At 46.1% G+C, this 18,342-nt stretch overlaps 2 protein-coding genes across 3 annotated transcripts; both read left to right on the top strand.

Moving 5' to 3' along the window:
* Nucleotides 1-739: 739 nt before the first annotated feature.
* LELP1 (late cornified envelope like proline rich 1) lies at nt 740-16,595 on the top strand. 2 transcript variants are annotated; one of them, XM_057302534.2, is made up of 6 exons: nt 740-841; nt 1,988-2,441; nt 6,147-8,792; nt 12,862-13,191; nt 14,154-14,903; nt 15,405-16,588. In XM_057302534.2, exon 2 carries the CDS (start codon nt 2,009-2,011, stop codon nt 2,303-2,305), a length of 297 nt encoding a protein of 98 aa, XP_057158517.1. In that variant the 5' UTR covers nt 740-841; nt 1,988-2,008; the 3' UTR covers nt 2,306-2,441; nt 6,147-8,792; nt 12,862-13,191; nt 14,154-14,903; nt 15,405-16,588. The 2 variants fall into 2 exon arrangements, with proteins under 2 accessions (XP_057158517.1, XP_003817237.1); XM_003817189.7 differs by having other exon boundaries at nt 12,862-14,903; nt 15,405-16,595.
* On the top strand, nt 14,868-16,590 carry PRR9 (proline rich 9). The gene is made up of 2 exons (XM_057302533.1): nt 14,868-14,903; nt 15,405-16,590. Exon 2 carries the CDS (start codon nt 15,425-15,427, stop codon nt 15,773-15,775), a length of 351 nt encoding a protein of 116 aa, XP_057158516.1. The 5' UTR covers nt 14,868-14,903; nt 15,405-15,424; the 3' UTR covers nt 15,776-16,590.
* Nucleotides 16,596-18,342: the final 1,747 nt, after the last annotated feature.

The following is an 18,342-nucleotide window of genomic DNA, read 5'->3' as shown; positions in this document are numbered from 1 at the left end:
ATCTCCCAATCCATCCTAATATTTAAATACCTTAGGCACAATCGTGTCACAATTTTAATCAAAAGTCACTAGAGATTCATTCGTGATGACTGCCACGATGAACCTCCTAAACCTGAGTTCAGGCACCCTGTGTCTAAGCCTACCCACCTTTCACACTCCAGCCTCCCATCGCCACTCCTAACACACCCCCATTCCAACCACAAAGACCCTGGTCAGGCCTTTAAAAAAGGCAAGGAAGGAATTCTGAGAGGCAAATCTTTGTGCCCTAAGGCAGGATCTGGGGCTAACCCAATTGTGTGGGGTGGTAAGAAGAGGTTTCAGAATCTCACATTAGAAAAATAAAGAAAAGAAGAATGTCAAAATGGCTGTGATCAATTCAGGGTTGCTCTCCTAGAAGGGTGGGGAAGGGGCAGGTTCAGAGGAATTAAACTTTGAGGGTGGAAGAGGAGCTGGAGACCATGTGTCAACAGTGGGCCAGCTTTTCTGCTCCTAGCAACAATGAGCCTCCCATCCTCAGAGCCCAGGACTCTTCACTGCAGCCTCATTTTACCAGCCTGAATGTTGAGGGGTCTAGGGAGGGGTGGGACAGCCAAGGGGGGTGATTCATCATGGCTCTATTCTGGTGTCCAGGGCTTGTTGTGCTGGGAGCTATGGAGTCACTCAACAATTGCCCCTCGATGATGCTGCAATGACCTCATAAGTGGAGGTCATTTCCCCTGCCCCCACCCCCAGCTTCCTCAGATCTGGGCAGAGGAACCAGAGGGAAAAGCCACCTTCCCAGGCACAGCCATAACATCCACCTCACTCAACTGCTTGTCAAGTTCACCACCAACACAGAGGGGTAAGTTGCATTTGGACAGGTGGAAGTGGCCACTCTTTGGCCTCTTCTACCCTGGGAGTGACCTGAAGTACCCCACGCACTGAGCAGGGTTGGGAAAGTCATGTTTGAATGAAAGTTTCCTGTTATTTTCAGTGGTAAGAACTGGTGTGTGCTTCACCTTGGAATAGAGTCTCAACAATTTTAGAGTTCAACTTAATAATATGCCTCCCCAGAGAGCTATACTGATTTTAAAACAAAATTTAAAATGTTACTTTTATATTGTTAAAAGAAATATAACCAATTAGATCCAACTTGAAGTATTGTGAGGGACTGAAAATCCCTGTCCATATCTAGGAGTTAAACTGTCCGTACAGAAATGCCTAGCTCAGGGCAAAACTCAACAGGAGAGAAAAGGAATTCCCTTCTGAAAATCACATTTTGTGGCTCTATCATTCAGATTTTCAGAGAAATTGGAATTTCGTGGTTCATCTCCTGATTTCTTCCCTTACCCTATTATTTATCAGAACCTGGATGGAGGCAAAGGAGTGGGCAGTTCTAGAGTAGCCCATGGGAACCCACTCATGGCAGGGATTAAATTACTTTCCCTCCCATGGCCTCTAGTAAAGAAAGCAATTCTCAAGGTTCAGGGAACTTAGGTGGGACACAGGATTGAAAGCAGTGTCCTAGGCCCCCAAGTCTGCTAGTGTACCTCCCATCTATCTTCAGAGGAACAGGAAGTGGCCCTAGAGGAGCGAAACTTCTATTGTGCCATGAATGCCTTGAGCAATCTGGTCAAACTTAGGGACTCCTTGGAATCATGTTTCTAAATGAATTAAATACAACATATGGAGTTACAGAGACACCAACTCTACTGAAACACAGTTTCAGTGGGGTGGGGGAGGTGGGGGGTCCAAAACCATAGGTTAAGAACTCCTACTAGAGTCTACGGCATGGAAGCAAGAATAAGTGAAAAGGAAGCAGAGTTAAGGGTGGAGAGATTAAGAAATGCTATCTCAAACTCATACAAGGATGAGGGCGGCCCTAAATGAGAAGATGATCTAGAGCCTGAATGCATCTCAGGGAAGACTTTCTTAAGTACAAGGATAAGCTGTAAGAAGCCTGTAGGTATCCTCTCCCACCTACAATGCATCTCATATTTCTTTGCAGGGCTCAGATAATCAAGAAACAATGTCGAGTGATGATAAAATTAAATCAAATGACCCCAAGACTGAGCCCAAGAACTGCAATCCCAAGTGTGAACAAAAGTGTGAGTCCAAATGCCAGCCCAGCTGTTTAAAGAAGCTGCTGCAACGCTGCTCCGAAAAGTGCCCACGGGAAAAGTGTCCAGCACCACCCAAGTGCCCGCCCTGCCCCTCGCAGTCTCCTTCATCCTGCCCTCCCCAGCCCTGCACCAAGCCCTGTCCTCCTAAATGCCCTTCATCCTGCTCACATGCTTGCCCACCTCCCTGCCCTCCCCCAGAGTGAGGCACTGTGGGCACTACCCAACCCCACCACCACTGCCACCTCCACCATGTACAACGCTGTGGGGCTGGAGACTGAAACCATGAACTGACAAGTAAACGTGTTCCTCTGCTGTGCAAGACTTCTCCTGGTGTTTCTGGTGGGTTTTGATTTGTTTTGTTTGTTGTTTTACAGCACTAAACCACCAACAAGCAATCCCTGAGAAGTGAGGCTAGAACCCTGCACTCTCAACAACCTTTGAGAACTGACTTTCCCTCTGACCCCACCTGCTGCTTAGAGGCAGGTGCCCACATCTGAAGGGTGTACCCAGGTAATGCCAGGCTGTGTTAGAGCAAAGCCTGAGAGATCCATAAATATGGTTGCAGCTGTGAAAGTGTCTAACCCCAAGAAGCAGGAAAGAGATGGTATGAGGGAGAAAGAGGAGTAGAATATTGGTGAAAGGTCCAGGAAGGCTCAGGGAAAGGCATTGTACTACCTTTCTGTTAGTCCTGTTGCATAATACTTATGCAGAAGGGCTCTCAGTACAGGCTGCATGGGTTTAATGAAACTCTATCTCTGCTCCCTAACACCTTGTAACCTTAAGCAAGTTGCTTAACTTCTTTGTGTCTCAGTTTTCCTCTCTTTGCAAAAGGAATGATGATGCTAACAGTACTGCTGTTATGAAGTTGTTGTGAGGCTAAAGAATTAACAGACGCCAGGCCAGGCACGGTGGCTCATGCCTGTAATCCTAGCACTTTGGGAGGCCGAGGCAGGTGGATAGCCTGAGGTCAGGAGTTCGAGACCAACCTGGCCAACATGGCAAAACCCCGTCTCTACTAAAAATACAAAAATTAGCTGGGCGTGGCGCACGCCTGTAATCCCAGCTACTCGGGAGGCTGAAGAAGGAGAATCATTTGAACCCAGGAGATGGAGGTTGCAGTGAGCCGAGATCGCACCACTGCACTCCAGCCTGCATGAGAGGAGCGAGACTCCATCTCAAAAAAAAAAAAAAAAAGTTAACAAATGCCAAGTGCTAGGTTTACAGGGACATAGTGAGTTGGTGAAGGAGCACCCCACACCCACCGGTGTAACACTCATCACACCTGAACTTCATTGGTTTGTGTAATTCTTCTTAGCCTGTAAATCTCCTGACCACAGGAGTCAGGCTTTGACATCTGTAAGCATACAGTTAGACATTCTTTTAAAAATATTCAAAAAGGAGTTACAGATTATACCACTATCTGTTACCTGGCTCTAATACTGAACTATAGTTACATAACATGTCACTAGTGGAAGAATCCCAGTGAAGGGTACATGAAACCTCTATTTTTGCAACACTCTGTGAATCTATAAAATTTCAAAATAAAAACTTAAGTACAAAAAACTAGATATTGTACATATCTGGGACCTCAATTAGGAATGAATAGGGAAAGCCTTCATAGCTGATGTGTTAGTGGAGATTATTTACAAGTAGTTAGAGAAAGTCCGTGTCAAACTAGCTTAATTCACAAAACAGAATTTATCAGCTCATGCTGAGAAGGGTTTGGGAACAGGGCATAGGATTAAAGGGAGAACTGTAGGAATCAAGACTTCAAGGCCTGGGATCAGGGACCCACTCACCATCTCAGCCACTCTCATCTCGCCAGCCTCTACAATGCCTCAGAATATGTCCCATCCTCTCCTAGTGCCCCCCACCCCGCCATTCAGTAAGGTCCTGGGCCAGTTGCATACCCAGCTTGTTGACAGGTTGGGCACAAGGATATTCCTATTTTCACCAGGAGAGGAACCTGATTGCCTAGAAGGTCACGAGCATGCCCCTGTGGCCAAGCAGATGACAGAGCTTTGACGCACAGACAAACCAGTTGTGAATTGTTTCGGGGCACTGCACATAAGCAGCGATACAGTGAACAGCATTTAAGGATTCCCTGCTATCATCGTAATAGATAACTGAAGAGCCAAATCTGGGATGGCTCCCTATGGAACCATTACACAAAACTAGCTCTCATCCTTCTGAGCCTGAAGGATGGTTCAGACAGCGAAGGGTATGGCAAGTATAGAGAGTCCAAAATGTGTCAAAGAAAAAATAACTGGGACCCCACCAGCCTGAGTCTGTACAGTCAGCTGGTGACAGAGCAGGCTTTTAGAATACGTGAAGTAGGCGGAGCATTTAAGGCACCACCCCCTCGTTTTCCAGGTGTGACATGAGGAGACCTTGGGGTCTCAGGGTCTTCTGAGGCACTGAGGTTCCCATACTCTAGATCCCTGCAGAGAGGCACTCACTGGATGCCAGGAGTCTCTGAAAGTCTAGTTTAGAGCATTGGGGACTGTGGTAACAGGTGGAAACCCCTTCAGCTGTGGGCAACAGGTGGAAAACCCTTCTACCTCACAGGAAGTCAAAAAGGAGGAAGGACAGAAGAAAGGGAGAGAGAGAGAGAGATAATAGAACAATAACGTGGCATCTTCATCCATGGTCAACAGACCATCCTCTATTAAATGGTCACTTTTAAATAATAAATCCTGAACCCAGTGCTAAAGAGTGTACTACAGTTGGTGGGAATATAAATAGACAAAAATCCTTTTAGAAAACAATTCAAGGAATGTGGGAATATGTATCATCAAAAGCATTAGATGATTCAACTCTTTGGCCCAATGGGTCCACTTCATAGAACCTATTCAAAAAAAAATTGCAAAATGGTGGGTAGGGGAGCTATATAAATAAAGGTGATTATCACAGCATAACTTAGAAACAATTTAAATATCTAACAAGGTTTGATTAAGTAAACTTGAACCTATTATATGATGAAACATTGTTTTAAGACATTAAATTTAATAATACATTAATAAATTCATTACATTAAATTTAATAATTTTAAAACATTAAAATAAATTTTAATTTATTTAAATTTAATGTATTAACCTATTCAATGTATTAAATTAATTTAATACATTAAAATGAATTAAAGAAAGTAAGGCCTCAATTGAAAATATAACGTAAAGCCATTATCTTTAACCAAAACCTTCCTTGATAATAATGGTAATAATAATAACAAAAGGAAATTTGTGGATATTCTCATTATTTTAAGACAATGGGGATATGGGTAACTAGTAGTTTATTTCTATTTTAATCTGGATTTTCACATGTTTTTGTTTCGTGATGGGTTAAAAAAGAAGTAATCATGAAATAATCAATAATTTATGAAATAATCATGACTACTTCAGAGACCCCCAAAGTCCTTTATTTTACTCAATGTACAAACACAGGGAAGGAAGAATGTTTTAGGGAGTATGCACCACATCGAAGGCACCTCGCCGTGGATGCCTTCCCTCCAGGGGCAGGATCTCAGTCCCAGGCCAGGCAGTACGCGTCAGGGGGCTGTGCCCTCCCAGGTGGTTCTGCAAACTCTGGGCACAGCCTGAAAGGAGGCAGCTCTGGGAACATGAAACCATTCATTTCCAATTTAGGTCTCGTTTCTCCCATGTAAACGGAACCAAATATAGACATCTCTTTTTTTTTTTTTTTCTTGAGATGGAGTCTTGCTCTGTCGCCCAGGCTGGAGTGCAGTGGCGCGACCTCGGCTCACTGCAAGCTCCGCCTCCCGGGTTCACGTCATCCTCCTGCCTCAGCCTCCAGAGTAGCTGGGACTACAGGTGCCCACCACCACACCTGGCTAATTTTTTGTATTTTTAGTAGAGACGGGGTTTCACCATGTTAGCCAGGATGGTCTCGATCTCCTGACCTCGTGATCCGCCCGCCTTGGCCTCCCAAAGTGCTGGGAAAGTCTCGTATAGAGCACTGGGGACTGTGGTAACAGGTGGAAACCCCTTCAGCTGTGGGTAACAGGTGGAAAACCTTTCTACCTCACAGGAAGTCAAAAAGGAGGAGGGACAGAAGAGCCACCGCGCCCGGCCAAGATAGACATCTCTTAATGGCTACTTTCCCAACAAAAAGCTGGATCAAAGGCAATTCTGGGGAAATGGTTGGGACATGATGAGGGTGCCACCTCCCTATAGAATGCCATAATTACTCCCAGCCCCAGCGGCAGTCACCAGGGTTCTGCCCCAAACAGTAGAGGGCTGTATAAATAAGCAACGCCTGAAGAGTGGCATCACAAGAATCTGTGCAGCACCAGGCTCGATGGCTCCCAGATAACAAGACAGGCAGGACCAAGGCCTCTCCCTTCATGACAAAGCAGTTCTGAGGATCCATTAAGATGGTCACAAAAGGAGCCTCCACCACAGACCCCTTTGCCTTGTGCTTTCTTGAGAATCAGGCAGAGTACAGCTAGCCTTCTAAAAGGGCTTCTAAACCCTCCCAAATCAGGCAGCTGGCTGTGAGGTGGGCTGGCGCTGTGAGGGCTGGGCACAGAACCTCGGGGATGTCTGGCTTTGAAGCTGAAAGGAACCTTAGAGATCTTTTTCCTGCATCCTCCACTCCACGCATGAATGCCAACTGGGGAGAGGGGAGGAAGTAACCAGTTACCAAACGTCCTATTTTTCCTGTCCTGTTCCCACAGGACCAAGATTGCAGCTCAGCACACGAGCACAGGCAAATTCTAGAAGGCTTTATCAGTGATAAGTCATAACTGCTTCCATGTCACAGGGGTTGATGCTCAGCAAAGAGATCAGTAAAAACACTAAGCCGTTTGCCAAACACATAAAGATTTTAAAATACAAACTGATGGTAAAATGCATACCAGGATATTTTCAGCTGTACCTGTCTTCCAAGTGCAGGAAATCTCATATGTCTCATCTCCAGAGCTATATGCTCCCTCCCAGGCTCAAAGGAAACTCTTCTCAGACTAAGGAGTCATGGCTTTTTCCCAGAAATGCGCTCATCATCTCTCACCTACACCATTCAACCCTCCTAACTGGCTTTCGAAGTTCACCTTCCTCCAGTTCTTACTCCAGTGGAAGCCAGCCAAGGCAGTCTTGCTAAAATTCAAATTTATACATGATGTCCTTGCTTAAAATCCTTGAGTCTCCCCTTTGCCTAGAGGGCAGCTCAAATAACATTCTGTCATGCAAAAGCCTTCAGAATCAAGCCCCTGACTCCTTCTCTAGCCATAAGGCCATTTCTCCATCTCCTTCTAGAACTTTACAGCCCAGGAACAGGTAACTGCTGGCATTTCCTGGCACACAACACAGAGTCTCTGGCCTTTGTGACTTTACACCCCCTTCTCTATCATTTTGCTCTGCCTCCACTGAATCTTCCTCTGAATGATCCACCTGGGCAAATCCTCATCCTTTAAGTCAACTCAGGGGTCACCTGCTCCAAAAATCTTCCCCACATCCCACCCCCAAACTGGTTAGATGCCCCACTCTGTGGTCTCAGAGCTTCCAAGCCTTCCTCCCCTTATCACTTCACATTCTGGCCATGTGTTCATAACCTGACTCTCCCACCAGCCTGCCCTTTGATTAGGGGCAGCCGGGCACACATCGCTGACATGCAGTAATAACCAATGATTGGATGCTCAGAGGCTGCAGAGCCACTTTCCCAAACAAGAGGGGATTGCTCTGGACTAAGCCCCTGTCCACTGTGCTCCTTAACCTCGTAGCATGGAGTTATCCCCAGAATGCGACAGCGGGGAGAGGGGAAGGGGACTCAGCATGAGTGGCCTGGGGCTGAAAGGCAGCCCTGGCCCTTGTTGCAGTCTTGTCCTTGGCCACTTTCCCCTTCAGCCACAAGATACAGATCCTGCCAGCCCTCCTAATGCCTTGCCAGGAAGATGCAGTCTACCTCCATGTGGGTCCCTCACCTCGGGCAGCAGCAAGGAAAGGGAAAGGGCTTGGCATCCTACAGACATGGGCTCCAAGCAAGCACTGCACCAGCCAGCTGTGGAGCCGGGCAAAATGCTTCGCCTCATTGGGAGAAGGGAGCTCTTCACCTGAGGAATGAGAAGAAAAGTCTCACCAAGGGGCAAGGTGGGGTGATGAAGTCAGATAACTTATATCAAGCCCCTAGTGTGGGCAACTGAACTTAGGAAGCCAAGATGCCAACAGTACTCTAGTATCTATGTACACACTCGGAGTCACAACCCATCGCCTACTGCAGCAAAAGCTTCCTGCTATCTGCTGTGAGAAGCAGTGCATTTGAGGGAGAAACAGGGAGTTCCACAAAAGGATGACAAATATCTCTGAAGGCAAGTAGAGTTAGGGGCCACCTCGCCACCCCATTCCCAGGTTGGGCCCACAGTAGGAGCCAGAAGGAGATGCTCATATTGCCGAATATCAGAGCTGAACGTGGCATTTAAAATATCCTCAGTGTCTACATGAGGAAGCGAAGGTCCAGAGAGGGGAACAACCAAAGTCACAGGGTGTCGGTTGTAGAAAGCATCCAGGATTTCTAATCCTGATTTAGGCCAAGGTGCGCCAGAAATCAAACTCAAAAGGGAAAAAGTTGAAGATCTACAACAAATTTAAGTAACTGGGGAACATCCTTCCTCCCCACCATCTGTGTTGGTGATCTTTGTCCTGGAGTCCCTGAACACCCTATAGATGACGGCATGTACATGTGAGTATTTCCTGTGATCCCAAACTGTGAACAGCCACTGGCTGGTCTGTGTCTTTGTTGTCTTCCCAAAGCTTATAAGGAATCCCCAATACACTGGTCTGCTAAGTGTTTTTGTTTTTGTTTTTTAATTATTATACTTTAAGTTTTAGGGTACATGTGCACATTGTGCAGGTTAGTTACATATGTATACATGTGCCATGCTGGTGCGCTGCACCCACTAACTCGTCATCTAGCATTAGGTATATCTCCCGATGCTATCCCTCCCCCCTCCCCCCACCCCACAACAGTCCCCAGAGTGTGATATTCCCCTTCCTGTGTCCATGTGATCTCATTGTTCAATTCCCACCTATGAGTGAGAATATGCGGTGTTTGGTTTTTTGTTCTTGCGATAGTTTACTGAGAATGATGATTTCCAATTTCATCCATGTCCCTACAAAGGACATGAACTCATCATTTTTTATGGCTGCATAGTATTCCATGGTGTATATGTGCCACATTTTCTTAATCCAGTCTATCATTGTTGGACATTTGGGTTGGTTCCATTACTGGGTATATACCCAAAGGACTATAAATCATGCTGCTATAAAGACACATGCACACGTATGTTTATTGTGGCATTATTCACAATAGCTAAGTGTTTTTTATGTGGACCATTGCCCAGACCAGACATGAGCTGACCACATAATCTTGAACAAGATCTTTGACACTTTTGTGCCTCAATTTCCTCATCTAAAAAACGCAGTCAATAAATAGTTCTGTGTCTCCTGTTTAAAGCACGTGCTGGGGCTAAAACAAGGAGGTAGAATCAGATGGCCTCTCAAGTCCCGTCTGGCCCTGAGGACTTGTGATTTACAGCTCTTTCCTGAATTCACACCTCTGATTCAGACCCCCTGTGTGGGTGACACAGGAGGAAAGGAAGGGAGAGGAGTGATGGACTTCCCCCCAGGAATTCGCAAGCTGCCCAGGGGCACCCGCTCTGCAGGAAACCAAATTCTGCACCATTCAGCTCTATCAGAGACATTGCCCTGTAATATGCAGATGAATGGGTCAGAGGAGTCTGAGGACTTTTAAGATCTGAACAGAGGAGATAGTTATTTGATGGGAATGGGAGGAAAAAAAACTGTCTTGCACACACCTGAGACTCTTCTGCTGATCCTGTCTAATTATGCCCTGGCTCCCAATAATGACAGCTCCAGAAGTCTAAAATCTTAAATCTCAGATGTCATTAAATCAGATTAACTCCAATCTTGCTGGAGGGCTGGGGATGATCACAGAAACAACTTAGTCACCTTATCTTAAGATTTGGGGTGAGACAATTTTTCCAAAGCTTTCTAATCCACAACCCCAGATACTGGGCCACCAAGATTGATTTTTGAGGACTCAGACCCCAAATACTCCCACTCCACACCTAGGAAAAGACAGGTCACCTAAGGTCAATCAGCCACTGGGTGAGCCACTGCCGCATGCAGAAGACAGAAGACTGGGTCTTCCTATGGGTACATTACAACCTGACCAAGGAAAAAGTGCCCACACACGTGTCCACACACTACAAAGTTACATAGTTACCCAGGCTACCCATTCATGATCACATTTACAGTATCACAGAATGTCAGAGATGGGATGGACCTGACTGAAAGTCTAACTTTCCTATTTTAAAGATGATGAGGCCAGGCCACTTACTGAGCTGAGGAAGACTGTGGTAGGAGGAGTTTTTGAGGCAAGATCAGGAGTTTGGCTTTGGGCATGTATTAGATGTTCTATGACACACACACGTGGAGAGATAAATACACGGCAGAATTTGAACCTGTTTTAAAGAAAAATGTGCAGTGTCTCACGCCTGTAATCCCAGCACTTTGGGAGGCCAAGGGGGTGGATCACGAGATCAAGAGATCGAGACCAGCCTGAACAACATGGTGAAACACCGTGTCTACTAAAAACACAAAAATTACCTGGGTGTGGTGGCATGTGCCTGTAGTCCCAGCTACTTGGGAGGCTAAGGCAGGAGAATCGCTTGAACCTGGGAGGCAGAGGTTGCACTGCCCCGAGATCACGTGCCACTGCACACCAGCCTGGCCAACAGAGCAAGACTCCATCTCAAAAAAAAAAAAAAAATTTCAAGTCAAAGACCAAGTATTGGAGGGACAGAGCAAAGGACATAGAACAAGAAGAACCAGGGAAATCAAGGAAGGCTTCATGGAGGAGGTGAGTCTTGAACTGATTCAGATTGCACTAATATTCATAAGTAGCTTGATGGCCCTAAGTTTTGGAGCATACATTCTCTAATTTATTCCTCACAAGAAATCTGTGAAATAGTATTTTCCTTTCTCAACAAGAGGAAATTGAGATTATGAGAGGTTAAATCGCTTATCCAATACTGCATATACTCTATGTGATAGTCAACCCCAGATGAATGGAATCCTGAGTTCTTTCTCCATATATCTCAGTCGCTCTTTTTTGTTGTTGTTTGTTTTGTTTTGCTTTGTTTTTTGAGATGGAGTCTCACTCTTTTTGCCCAGGCTGGAGTGCAATGGCACAACCTCAGCTCCCTGCAACCTCCACCTGCTGGGTTCAAGCGATTCTCCTGCCTCAGCCTCCCCATTAGCTAGGATTACAGGAGCCCGCCACCATGCCCATCTAATTTTGTATTTTTAGTAGAGACGGGGTTTCACCATGTTGGCCAGGCTGGTCTCAAACTCCTGACCTCAAGTGATCCACCTGCCTCAGCCTCCCAAAGTGCTGGGATTATACGCGTGAGCCACCACACCCAGCTCAGCGCCTCTTTATCAAAAGCTAGCCTTTGATTGAGGATGCTGACATGACAAGTAGGAATATATTTAAATGAGGGAATGGTAAATGAGATTTTATTCTTCATCTGAGGCTCCCTTCCTCAAGAGCTCCCAAGAGCCTCCAGCACTAGGAAGGTTATTAGGTTTCTACTGCTTCTGTGACAAGTTACCACAAATTTAGTGGCTTAAAACAACAAAAGTGAATCCTATGACAGTTCTGGAGCTCAGAGGCTGACAGAAGTCTCACCAGACTGAAATAGAGTGCCTGCAAAGCTGCACCTCTTTCCGGAGGTCCTACTGGAGAATCTGTTTCCAGACTGTAGAAGCCGCCCTCATTTCTGGCTCGTGGACTCCTTCCATATTCAAAATCAGCAATGGCCAGTTAAGTCTTTCTCAAATCACATCACTCTGACAGACTCTTCTTGCTTTTAAGAGCCGTACACTTATGTTGGCCCCACCTGGATCATCAAGGATAATCTCCCTATTTTAAAGTCGTCTGATTAGCAACTTTGATTTTATTCACTACTTTCAGTCTCTCTTGCCAAGTAACCTAACGTGTTTACAAATTCTAGCGATTAGGTGGCAAACATATTTAGGAGGCCATTATTCTGCCTACCACAGAAGGACTTTGGGGTCAATTTCAAGATTGTTCCACTGTCATGAATCAACTTGATGGCAGGCAGGGCATCCAGTGAGAGGAGTCAAACTCTGGGCTCTACCTAACTGGGCTCACCTCCCCTCCATGAGAACATGATCTAGTCTCTTGTTCTGCACATTTCTATTTAGTCTCCTTGTCCTGGGGCTTAACCAAAGTCACAGACATACATGACATGAGCAAGGTCATCTCATGCATCCTGTCACAGGAAACTTCCAGAAATCCCAGCTAAGAAGGTCTCTTCCCAGAGTCTCTTGCTCATTCCTTTCCTAAGCCGGCCTCCATCTATCCTTTCATTTCACTTGTATCTCTGTACTTCAACAGCCTCCCAACAAGGATTCCTTCCTAGAGGCCACCTGAAATGCCCTTGTCCACCCTCCTTGCCTGGGTAATTCATACTGTCCGGTAAGACAAAGCACAGACATCCCCTCCCCCAGGAGCTTTCCATGACCTTCCACCCAAAACCAAGGAAGAGGCCTTCTTCTGGAGCACAGGGGCTTACCTCTGGCCATATTCTCCATGAAACTGTGAGTCATTTTGGAAGGGAAATGCATCGACATAACGTAGGGGCCATGAGTGACTGAAAGAACATATTATTAAACTCTGTGATGAATTCCTTGTTTTCTAGGACACAGGAGAGTTGCTTTGTCTCTTCAACAGCATTCTAAGAAAAGATGAAAAATGCAAAGAGGAAGAGAATTGAAAGGAGGAGATGAAAAAGGAGGAGAAAAAGAAGGATGAGTCTCCCCACCCTACACCTACTCTCCCAGATGCCCCAAATGACTTTTTCTCTTCAGATATACAGCTGGGTATTCCAAGTCTTTCCACTCTCAGGCCTCTGTCTACTGCCAGGACCTCAATGGGGCTCATGGTGATGTCACATTAACCTCTGAGAACCAGTCTCAAAGGTCAAAAATGCTTCCTGATCTCCCCAGCTTACCTTTTAAAAACTTTTCAGGTATCAAGCATCCAAAACCTATATAAACATTTGAGACATTTTTGATTTTAGCCAAATATTCTTCTTAGGAAATGACTTAAACCTACCCCTTCAAGTTAAGAGATTGAACATAACTTTTTTTATATACTTTAAGTTTTAGGGTACATGTGCACAACGTGCAGGTTAGTTACATATGTATACATGTGCCATGTTGGTGTGCTGCACCCAGTAACTCGTCATTTAACATTAGGTATATCTCCAAATGCTATCCCTCCCCTCTCCTCCCACCCCACAACAGGCCCCTGTGTGTGAGAACATAACTTTAAATTAAGGAGAAAGGAAGGGAACATCATCATATTTAAAGACCCTTGAATTTGGTCAACTTCAGCAAACAAACACAGAACCACCACTTTAAGGAAATGGGGGCTTCTTTCAAAGTAAATCTTTTCCCATTTTCAATTAAATGAGATTTTCCTCCACTCCCAGCTCTCCCACATCCACCTTCTTTATTCCTTCATTAATACATTTACCCCATCAATAATCATTTGTCTTCCATCATCTTCCACTTACTATACCTATGGCATAGTACCTATCCTCTAGGAACTTATAACCCCGGAAAAAATAAGATCTATACATAAATATCTGGAAAGTCCTAATTTCAATAGTAAATGTCATATGAATAATATAAACAATAGATACCATGGGAGTGCATAAAGAGGTGGATTCATTTCTGGTTTAGAGTAATCAGGAAAGGCTCTCAGAGGGTGGTAGACATGAGTAAAGCTTTGCAGAATGCTTAGGATTTCCACAGGCACAGGGAGAACACACCAGGTAAAAACTAACAGCCCAAACTAGAAAGTAGAGGTAGAGAAAACTGGGTGTGTTTGCTTTGAAACTTTTCCTTTCATCCCCTGACTTTTATTGACTTGAGTTCTAAGAAAACGTTTTCCAGAAGGCAAAGAGACAAGTTAACTTTGTTCCAGCCTGTTCTCCTGGTCACTATGAAAACTCTGTGAGTAATTCCACTTTCAGAAGGGTGTTATAAATCAAGGTTGAGAAGATGAAGATTGTCTGCCTTCTCCTTCTTCTGTCTTCCCCTTCACCCCACTTCACAACCTAAGAGTAACAAATGAACCGCAATTTCCCTCAAGACCACCACGCAGGAAAATCACTCTCTTCAGCAGGCTGAAAGCCTTTTGTTGGCTTGGAACCACAGGACGAGCCTTCGTCCTTGCATCTGAAGGGTGACTTTCTAGGCTTGATGAAGAAGCGTCTGCAACAGGCCATACAAGCCCTTGACCCAGAGAGGCCCCAGGCCTTAGGCATAAAATCTTCCCATTGGTGAAGATGAGATGAGCAAGGTGGATCTTATCTCTCACCACATCCTGTACCAGTTTGGGTAGACAAGGAATCCTGGTTGAACAGACTGAGATAACACTTTATGAACATTCTTTTCCTGCTGCCTCTGATGAGAGAGATCTGAGAGAAGCCCCTCCCTGCTGAGGTCTGGTGAGGACCCACAGGCCAAAATGCAGTCTGATTAACAGGCATCCCAAGCAGTGACTCAAACCATCGGCAATTTCAGAGGAAGCTTGTTATGGTGACTCCACAATTAGTACCACAGCCCATGTGGCCAGTCAGTCCCGCGGGAGGCTGGACTAAGCACCATATAAAAGTCCCACCTTGCTGGGCTTCACAGTCCACAGCCTTTGTTGAGTCTTGTTGAAGATCAGGTAAGTGGGGCATCTGTGCCCTCTCTCTCCCTGTTACTCTGTCTTTAGGTGGCCACTGTTCTGTTCCTCTTATGGACTGTACTTTCTACTGATTTTTTAAGTGGTTTGCCATTTCTTGGGCCTCACTATCCTGTATATTCTATCCAGACTAGAATTTGTCTATCTAGTCTAGTCTCTTGCACCTGATTTTCAAAAGGAATCGTAGACTAGAAGAAAAGGGAAAAAAACCTGTGGTAGGACTGGGGTTTGGAGCTATGGATGTCTAGAGAGAGGCCACGAGAACACTCCCACTTTTGAGACAGGTGCCACAGGGAGCTATGGCCAGGATAGAAAAGAGAAAGAGATAAAAAGCAGCCAAGAAATTAGTTCTTATTTCCACTCCTCATTCCACTCCATTAGTTCTTCCATCCACTCCTCATTCCTCTTTCTCAACCCTTCATTCCCCAGTTCCCATGCTGATATTTTTAATGCAGATAATTTTGAATCTTGTGTTTTTTTCAGGCTCTGCAAATCACCCCAGGATGTCCTTCAGTGAGCAGCAGTGCAAGCAGCCCTGTGTGCCCCCTCCATGCCTCCCAAAAACCCAGGAGCTGTGCCAAGCAAAGGCTGAGGAGGTGTGCCTCCCCACATGCCAGCACCCCTGCCAAGATAAGTGTCTAGTGCAGGCCCAGGAGGTATGTCTTTCTCAGTGTCAGGAATCAACTCAAGAAAAATGCCCACAGCAAGGCCAAGATCCATGCCTACCTCCATGCCAAGACCAGTGTCCACCTCAGTGTGCAGAGCCATGCCAGGAGCTATTCCAGACAAAATGTGTGGAGGTTTGCCCACAGAAAGTCCAGGAGAAGTGCTCATCCCCTGGCAAGGGAAAGTAGCTGCTCATATGTCATCTGGGTTCAAGAAGATGGCCAGCCGATGAAACCCTGACCCCAGCCCATGCTCTGGTGACCTTCTTCTGTGGGTACCTCTGTGTGCAATGTACCTTCTTGCCTCCTGGCTTCCTTAGCATTCCAGGACTTGGTCTGTGTCTCTGAAGACAGTTCTTTCTGTATTTCATCACCCTCTGTGAATAAGCGTTGTTCTCAGCAGTCTGATGGAAGGTCTCAAATGTAGGAATGGTGTGGTTGTCAGGGAAGACCACAGAAGCCTAGCACAGCTTCCTTGGTGCAAAAATTCACCCAGCTCTGGGTGTGTAACAGCCAAGGATGCCTTCATTCATCTTTCAGAGTTTCGGGCTCTCAAATAAGCTTCAAAACAAACGGAATGCTGATGGACTTTCCACTTATCACCACCACCACCAACTCCACCACCACCACCACCACAGGTGTTGAGACAAAGCGGCTTGCGATGTTTCAAAAATCAAAAATTGGGTGATTTTGTCTCTGTACACTAAAAAGAACAGCAAATTATTGAACATTGAAATGTTGGTTGTGCTTTTTTAAAATGAACCGAAAGTATGTAAATGATTGAATCCAAACAACCAGAAAGGAAAGATAAGATGGATGTTTGGTGCCCTTGTCAATCTCTGTGCTTCATAGCTGGTCTAATGTGGGCCCTTAGTTCTCACCATGTACACTCTTTAGAGATGTGATTTGTGTCTGTGTGATGCAGGCTGGTCTGTTCTCCAGCTTCCTTGCCTTCTTCTCCCTGGTGAAGGTAAAATACATAATAAAGCTGATCCTAAGGCTGATATCTGACTTGACGTGTGCTCTCTTTTCTCCACCATCAAACCCCTCATTGTCCTTGTGACAACTGTCTCCTCCTTTGGTGGGGGAGGGGAGTAATCTGAAACAGGAATAAAACACAGACCTCACCGGTGCATAAAACAGCAGTTCTGAAAGAGGCTTCCTGAAGGTCACTGAGACCACCCCACCCACAACATATCCTAGGTTCACCCACTTGTGCACTTCACACATGAGAAAATCCAGCAAGGGGCTAGGACCTGACCACACTCAAAACCTCAGGTCCAGGTTCTTTCTACTACAGCATCTTTCCTCTCTGATCCTTGCTTTCCAAAGGGAAGGGCTGAAATGGAAAGGAGGGGAGATGTGTGGAAGACGGATCCCCAATCAATTCATAACACCTACAAACATAGCATCTGTGTCAAAGGAGAGAGCGAAGCATGCCTCTGAGATGAATGCAGACTCGAGGACCAAAACTGTCTGCCCTGCCATCTGGCCAGGTTTCAGGTAAGCCTGGGGCCTGGGTAACCGGCCTGCTGCCCCCCACCCATGGAGGAAACACAGGCAGTGGCCACTGGGGTTTGTGAACGGGTGGAGAGGGCACTGTACTGACATGAAATAACCACAGGCTGCTCCCTCGGCAGTGCCCCGAGCTCCGACCTGAGCCCAAAGGAAGCTATGCCAAGGACCAGCTTCCTAGGGGGGATGTAGCTTCTTACCCATTCTACAGGTCCCCCCTCCCTCCTCAATCCTCATGAGGAAGAGGTGGAGGGCCGGGACAGCCCCTCCTTGTAGGGCATGTAGAGCTCTATGTCTCAGTCATTTGGCTAAACTGAGGGTCACTGAGTCTGTGGGTGACATGGACCAGGCCCTGAACTCCATGCACATTCTCTATGGGGATTCTAACAGCAGCCTTGGGGAGTTCCTGTGCTGCCCATTTGCTTAGGAACTTGTCCTAAAGCCAGTAAGTGGTGAAGTCAGGATGCTAACCCAAGTCCCTCTGACTTCAGAATGGAGCTCTCACTTTTGTAATGAAAGTGCTATGGCATACAGAAGAGATTTCCAGAAACTCATTCATTCATTTATCCACCTAAAACATGCTCCCTGACACCTACCAGGTGTCAGGCACCATGCCAGGTACTGGAGAGACAGTGGTGAACCAGGCAGTCAGTATCCCTGTGCAGAGCTACGAGCTGTCTCTTCTGCAGGCCACATGCACCAAGGATACCTTTCTGAAAACCTCCTGGATATCTCAAGTCCCTGAACATCTCCAGATGCCAGAATCACAGTTCTCTTGCCTCCTTGCCTAGTCGAAATAGGTTTTCTCATCCATTTTCCAACCTTGGAATAAACCAGCTGCTCCCCAGGGCCAGCAGCTCCCAGAGCTCCAACCTGCGGAGATGTGCCAGAGAGGCCTTCCTATCAGTGAAGCTTCTGTTCACAGACACTTCTCCAGCTTGGCTCAAGTCCAGGAAACATCTTTGTTCTCCAGCATCAAAGGCATGCACAGATTGGAGTCCAAGATCAGACACCCAGGCATTAAAGGAAGCACGGGGCTAATGAACAGGGAGAGTCCAGACTTATCAGAGAGAGGAGAAATCTGCTGATTACAGGGGAGGCCTCTACAGTTAGGAAGGGGACAAGTCTGCAGATTGCAGATAGGAGAGCAAACGCCAAGCAGCCAGCAGGCCTTCATCTAGCTCTGTCATAGGAACCTCCATACCTCCTCATCCTCACAGAGGTCTGCCCCAGCCACTGCC

Source organism: Pan paniscus, chromosome 1 (genome assembly GCF_029289425.2).
Source record: "Pan paniscus chromosome 1, NHGRI_mPanPan1-v2.0_pri, whole genome shotgun sequence".
Lineage (NCBI taxonomy): Eukaryota > Metazoa > Chordata > Mammalia > Primates > Hominidae > Pan > Pan paniscus.
The sequence above is the reverse complement of the archived record's forward strand: the minus strand, read 5'-3'. Positions and strand labels throughout refer to the sequence as shown.

What these genes read in the sequence shown, in the direction of transcription:
- LELP1 (XM_003817189.7), top strand. Translation starts at nt 2,009, where the DNA reads ATGTCGAGTGATGATAAAATTAAATCAAATGACCCCAAGACTGAGCCC.
- PRR9 (XM_057302533.1), top strand. Translation starts at nt 15,425, where the DNA reads ATGTCCTTCAGTGAGCAGCAGTGCAAGCAGCCCTGTGTGCCCCCTCCA.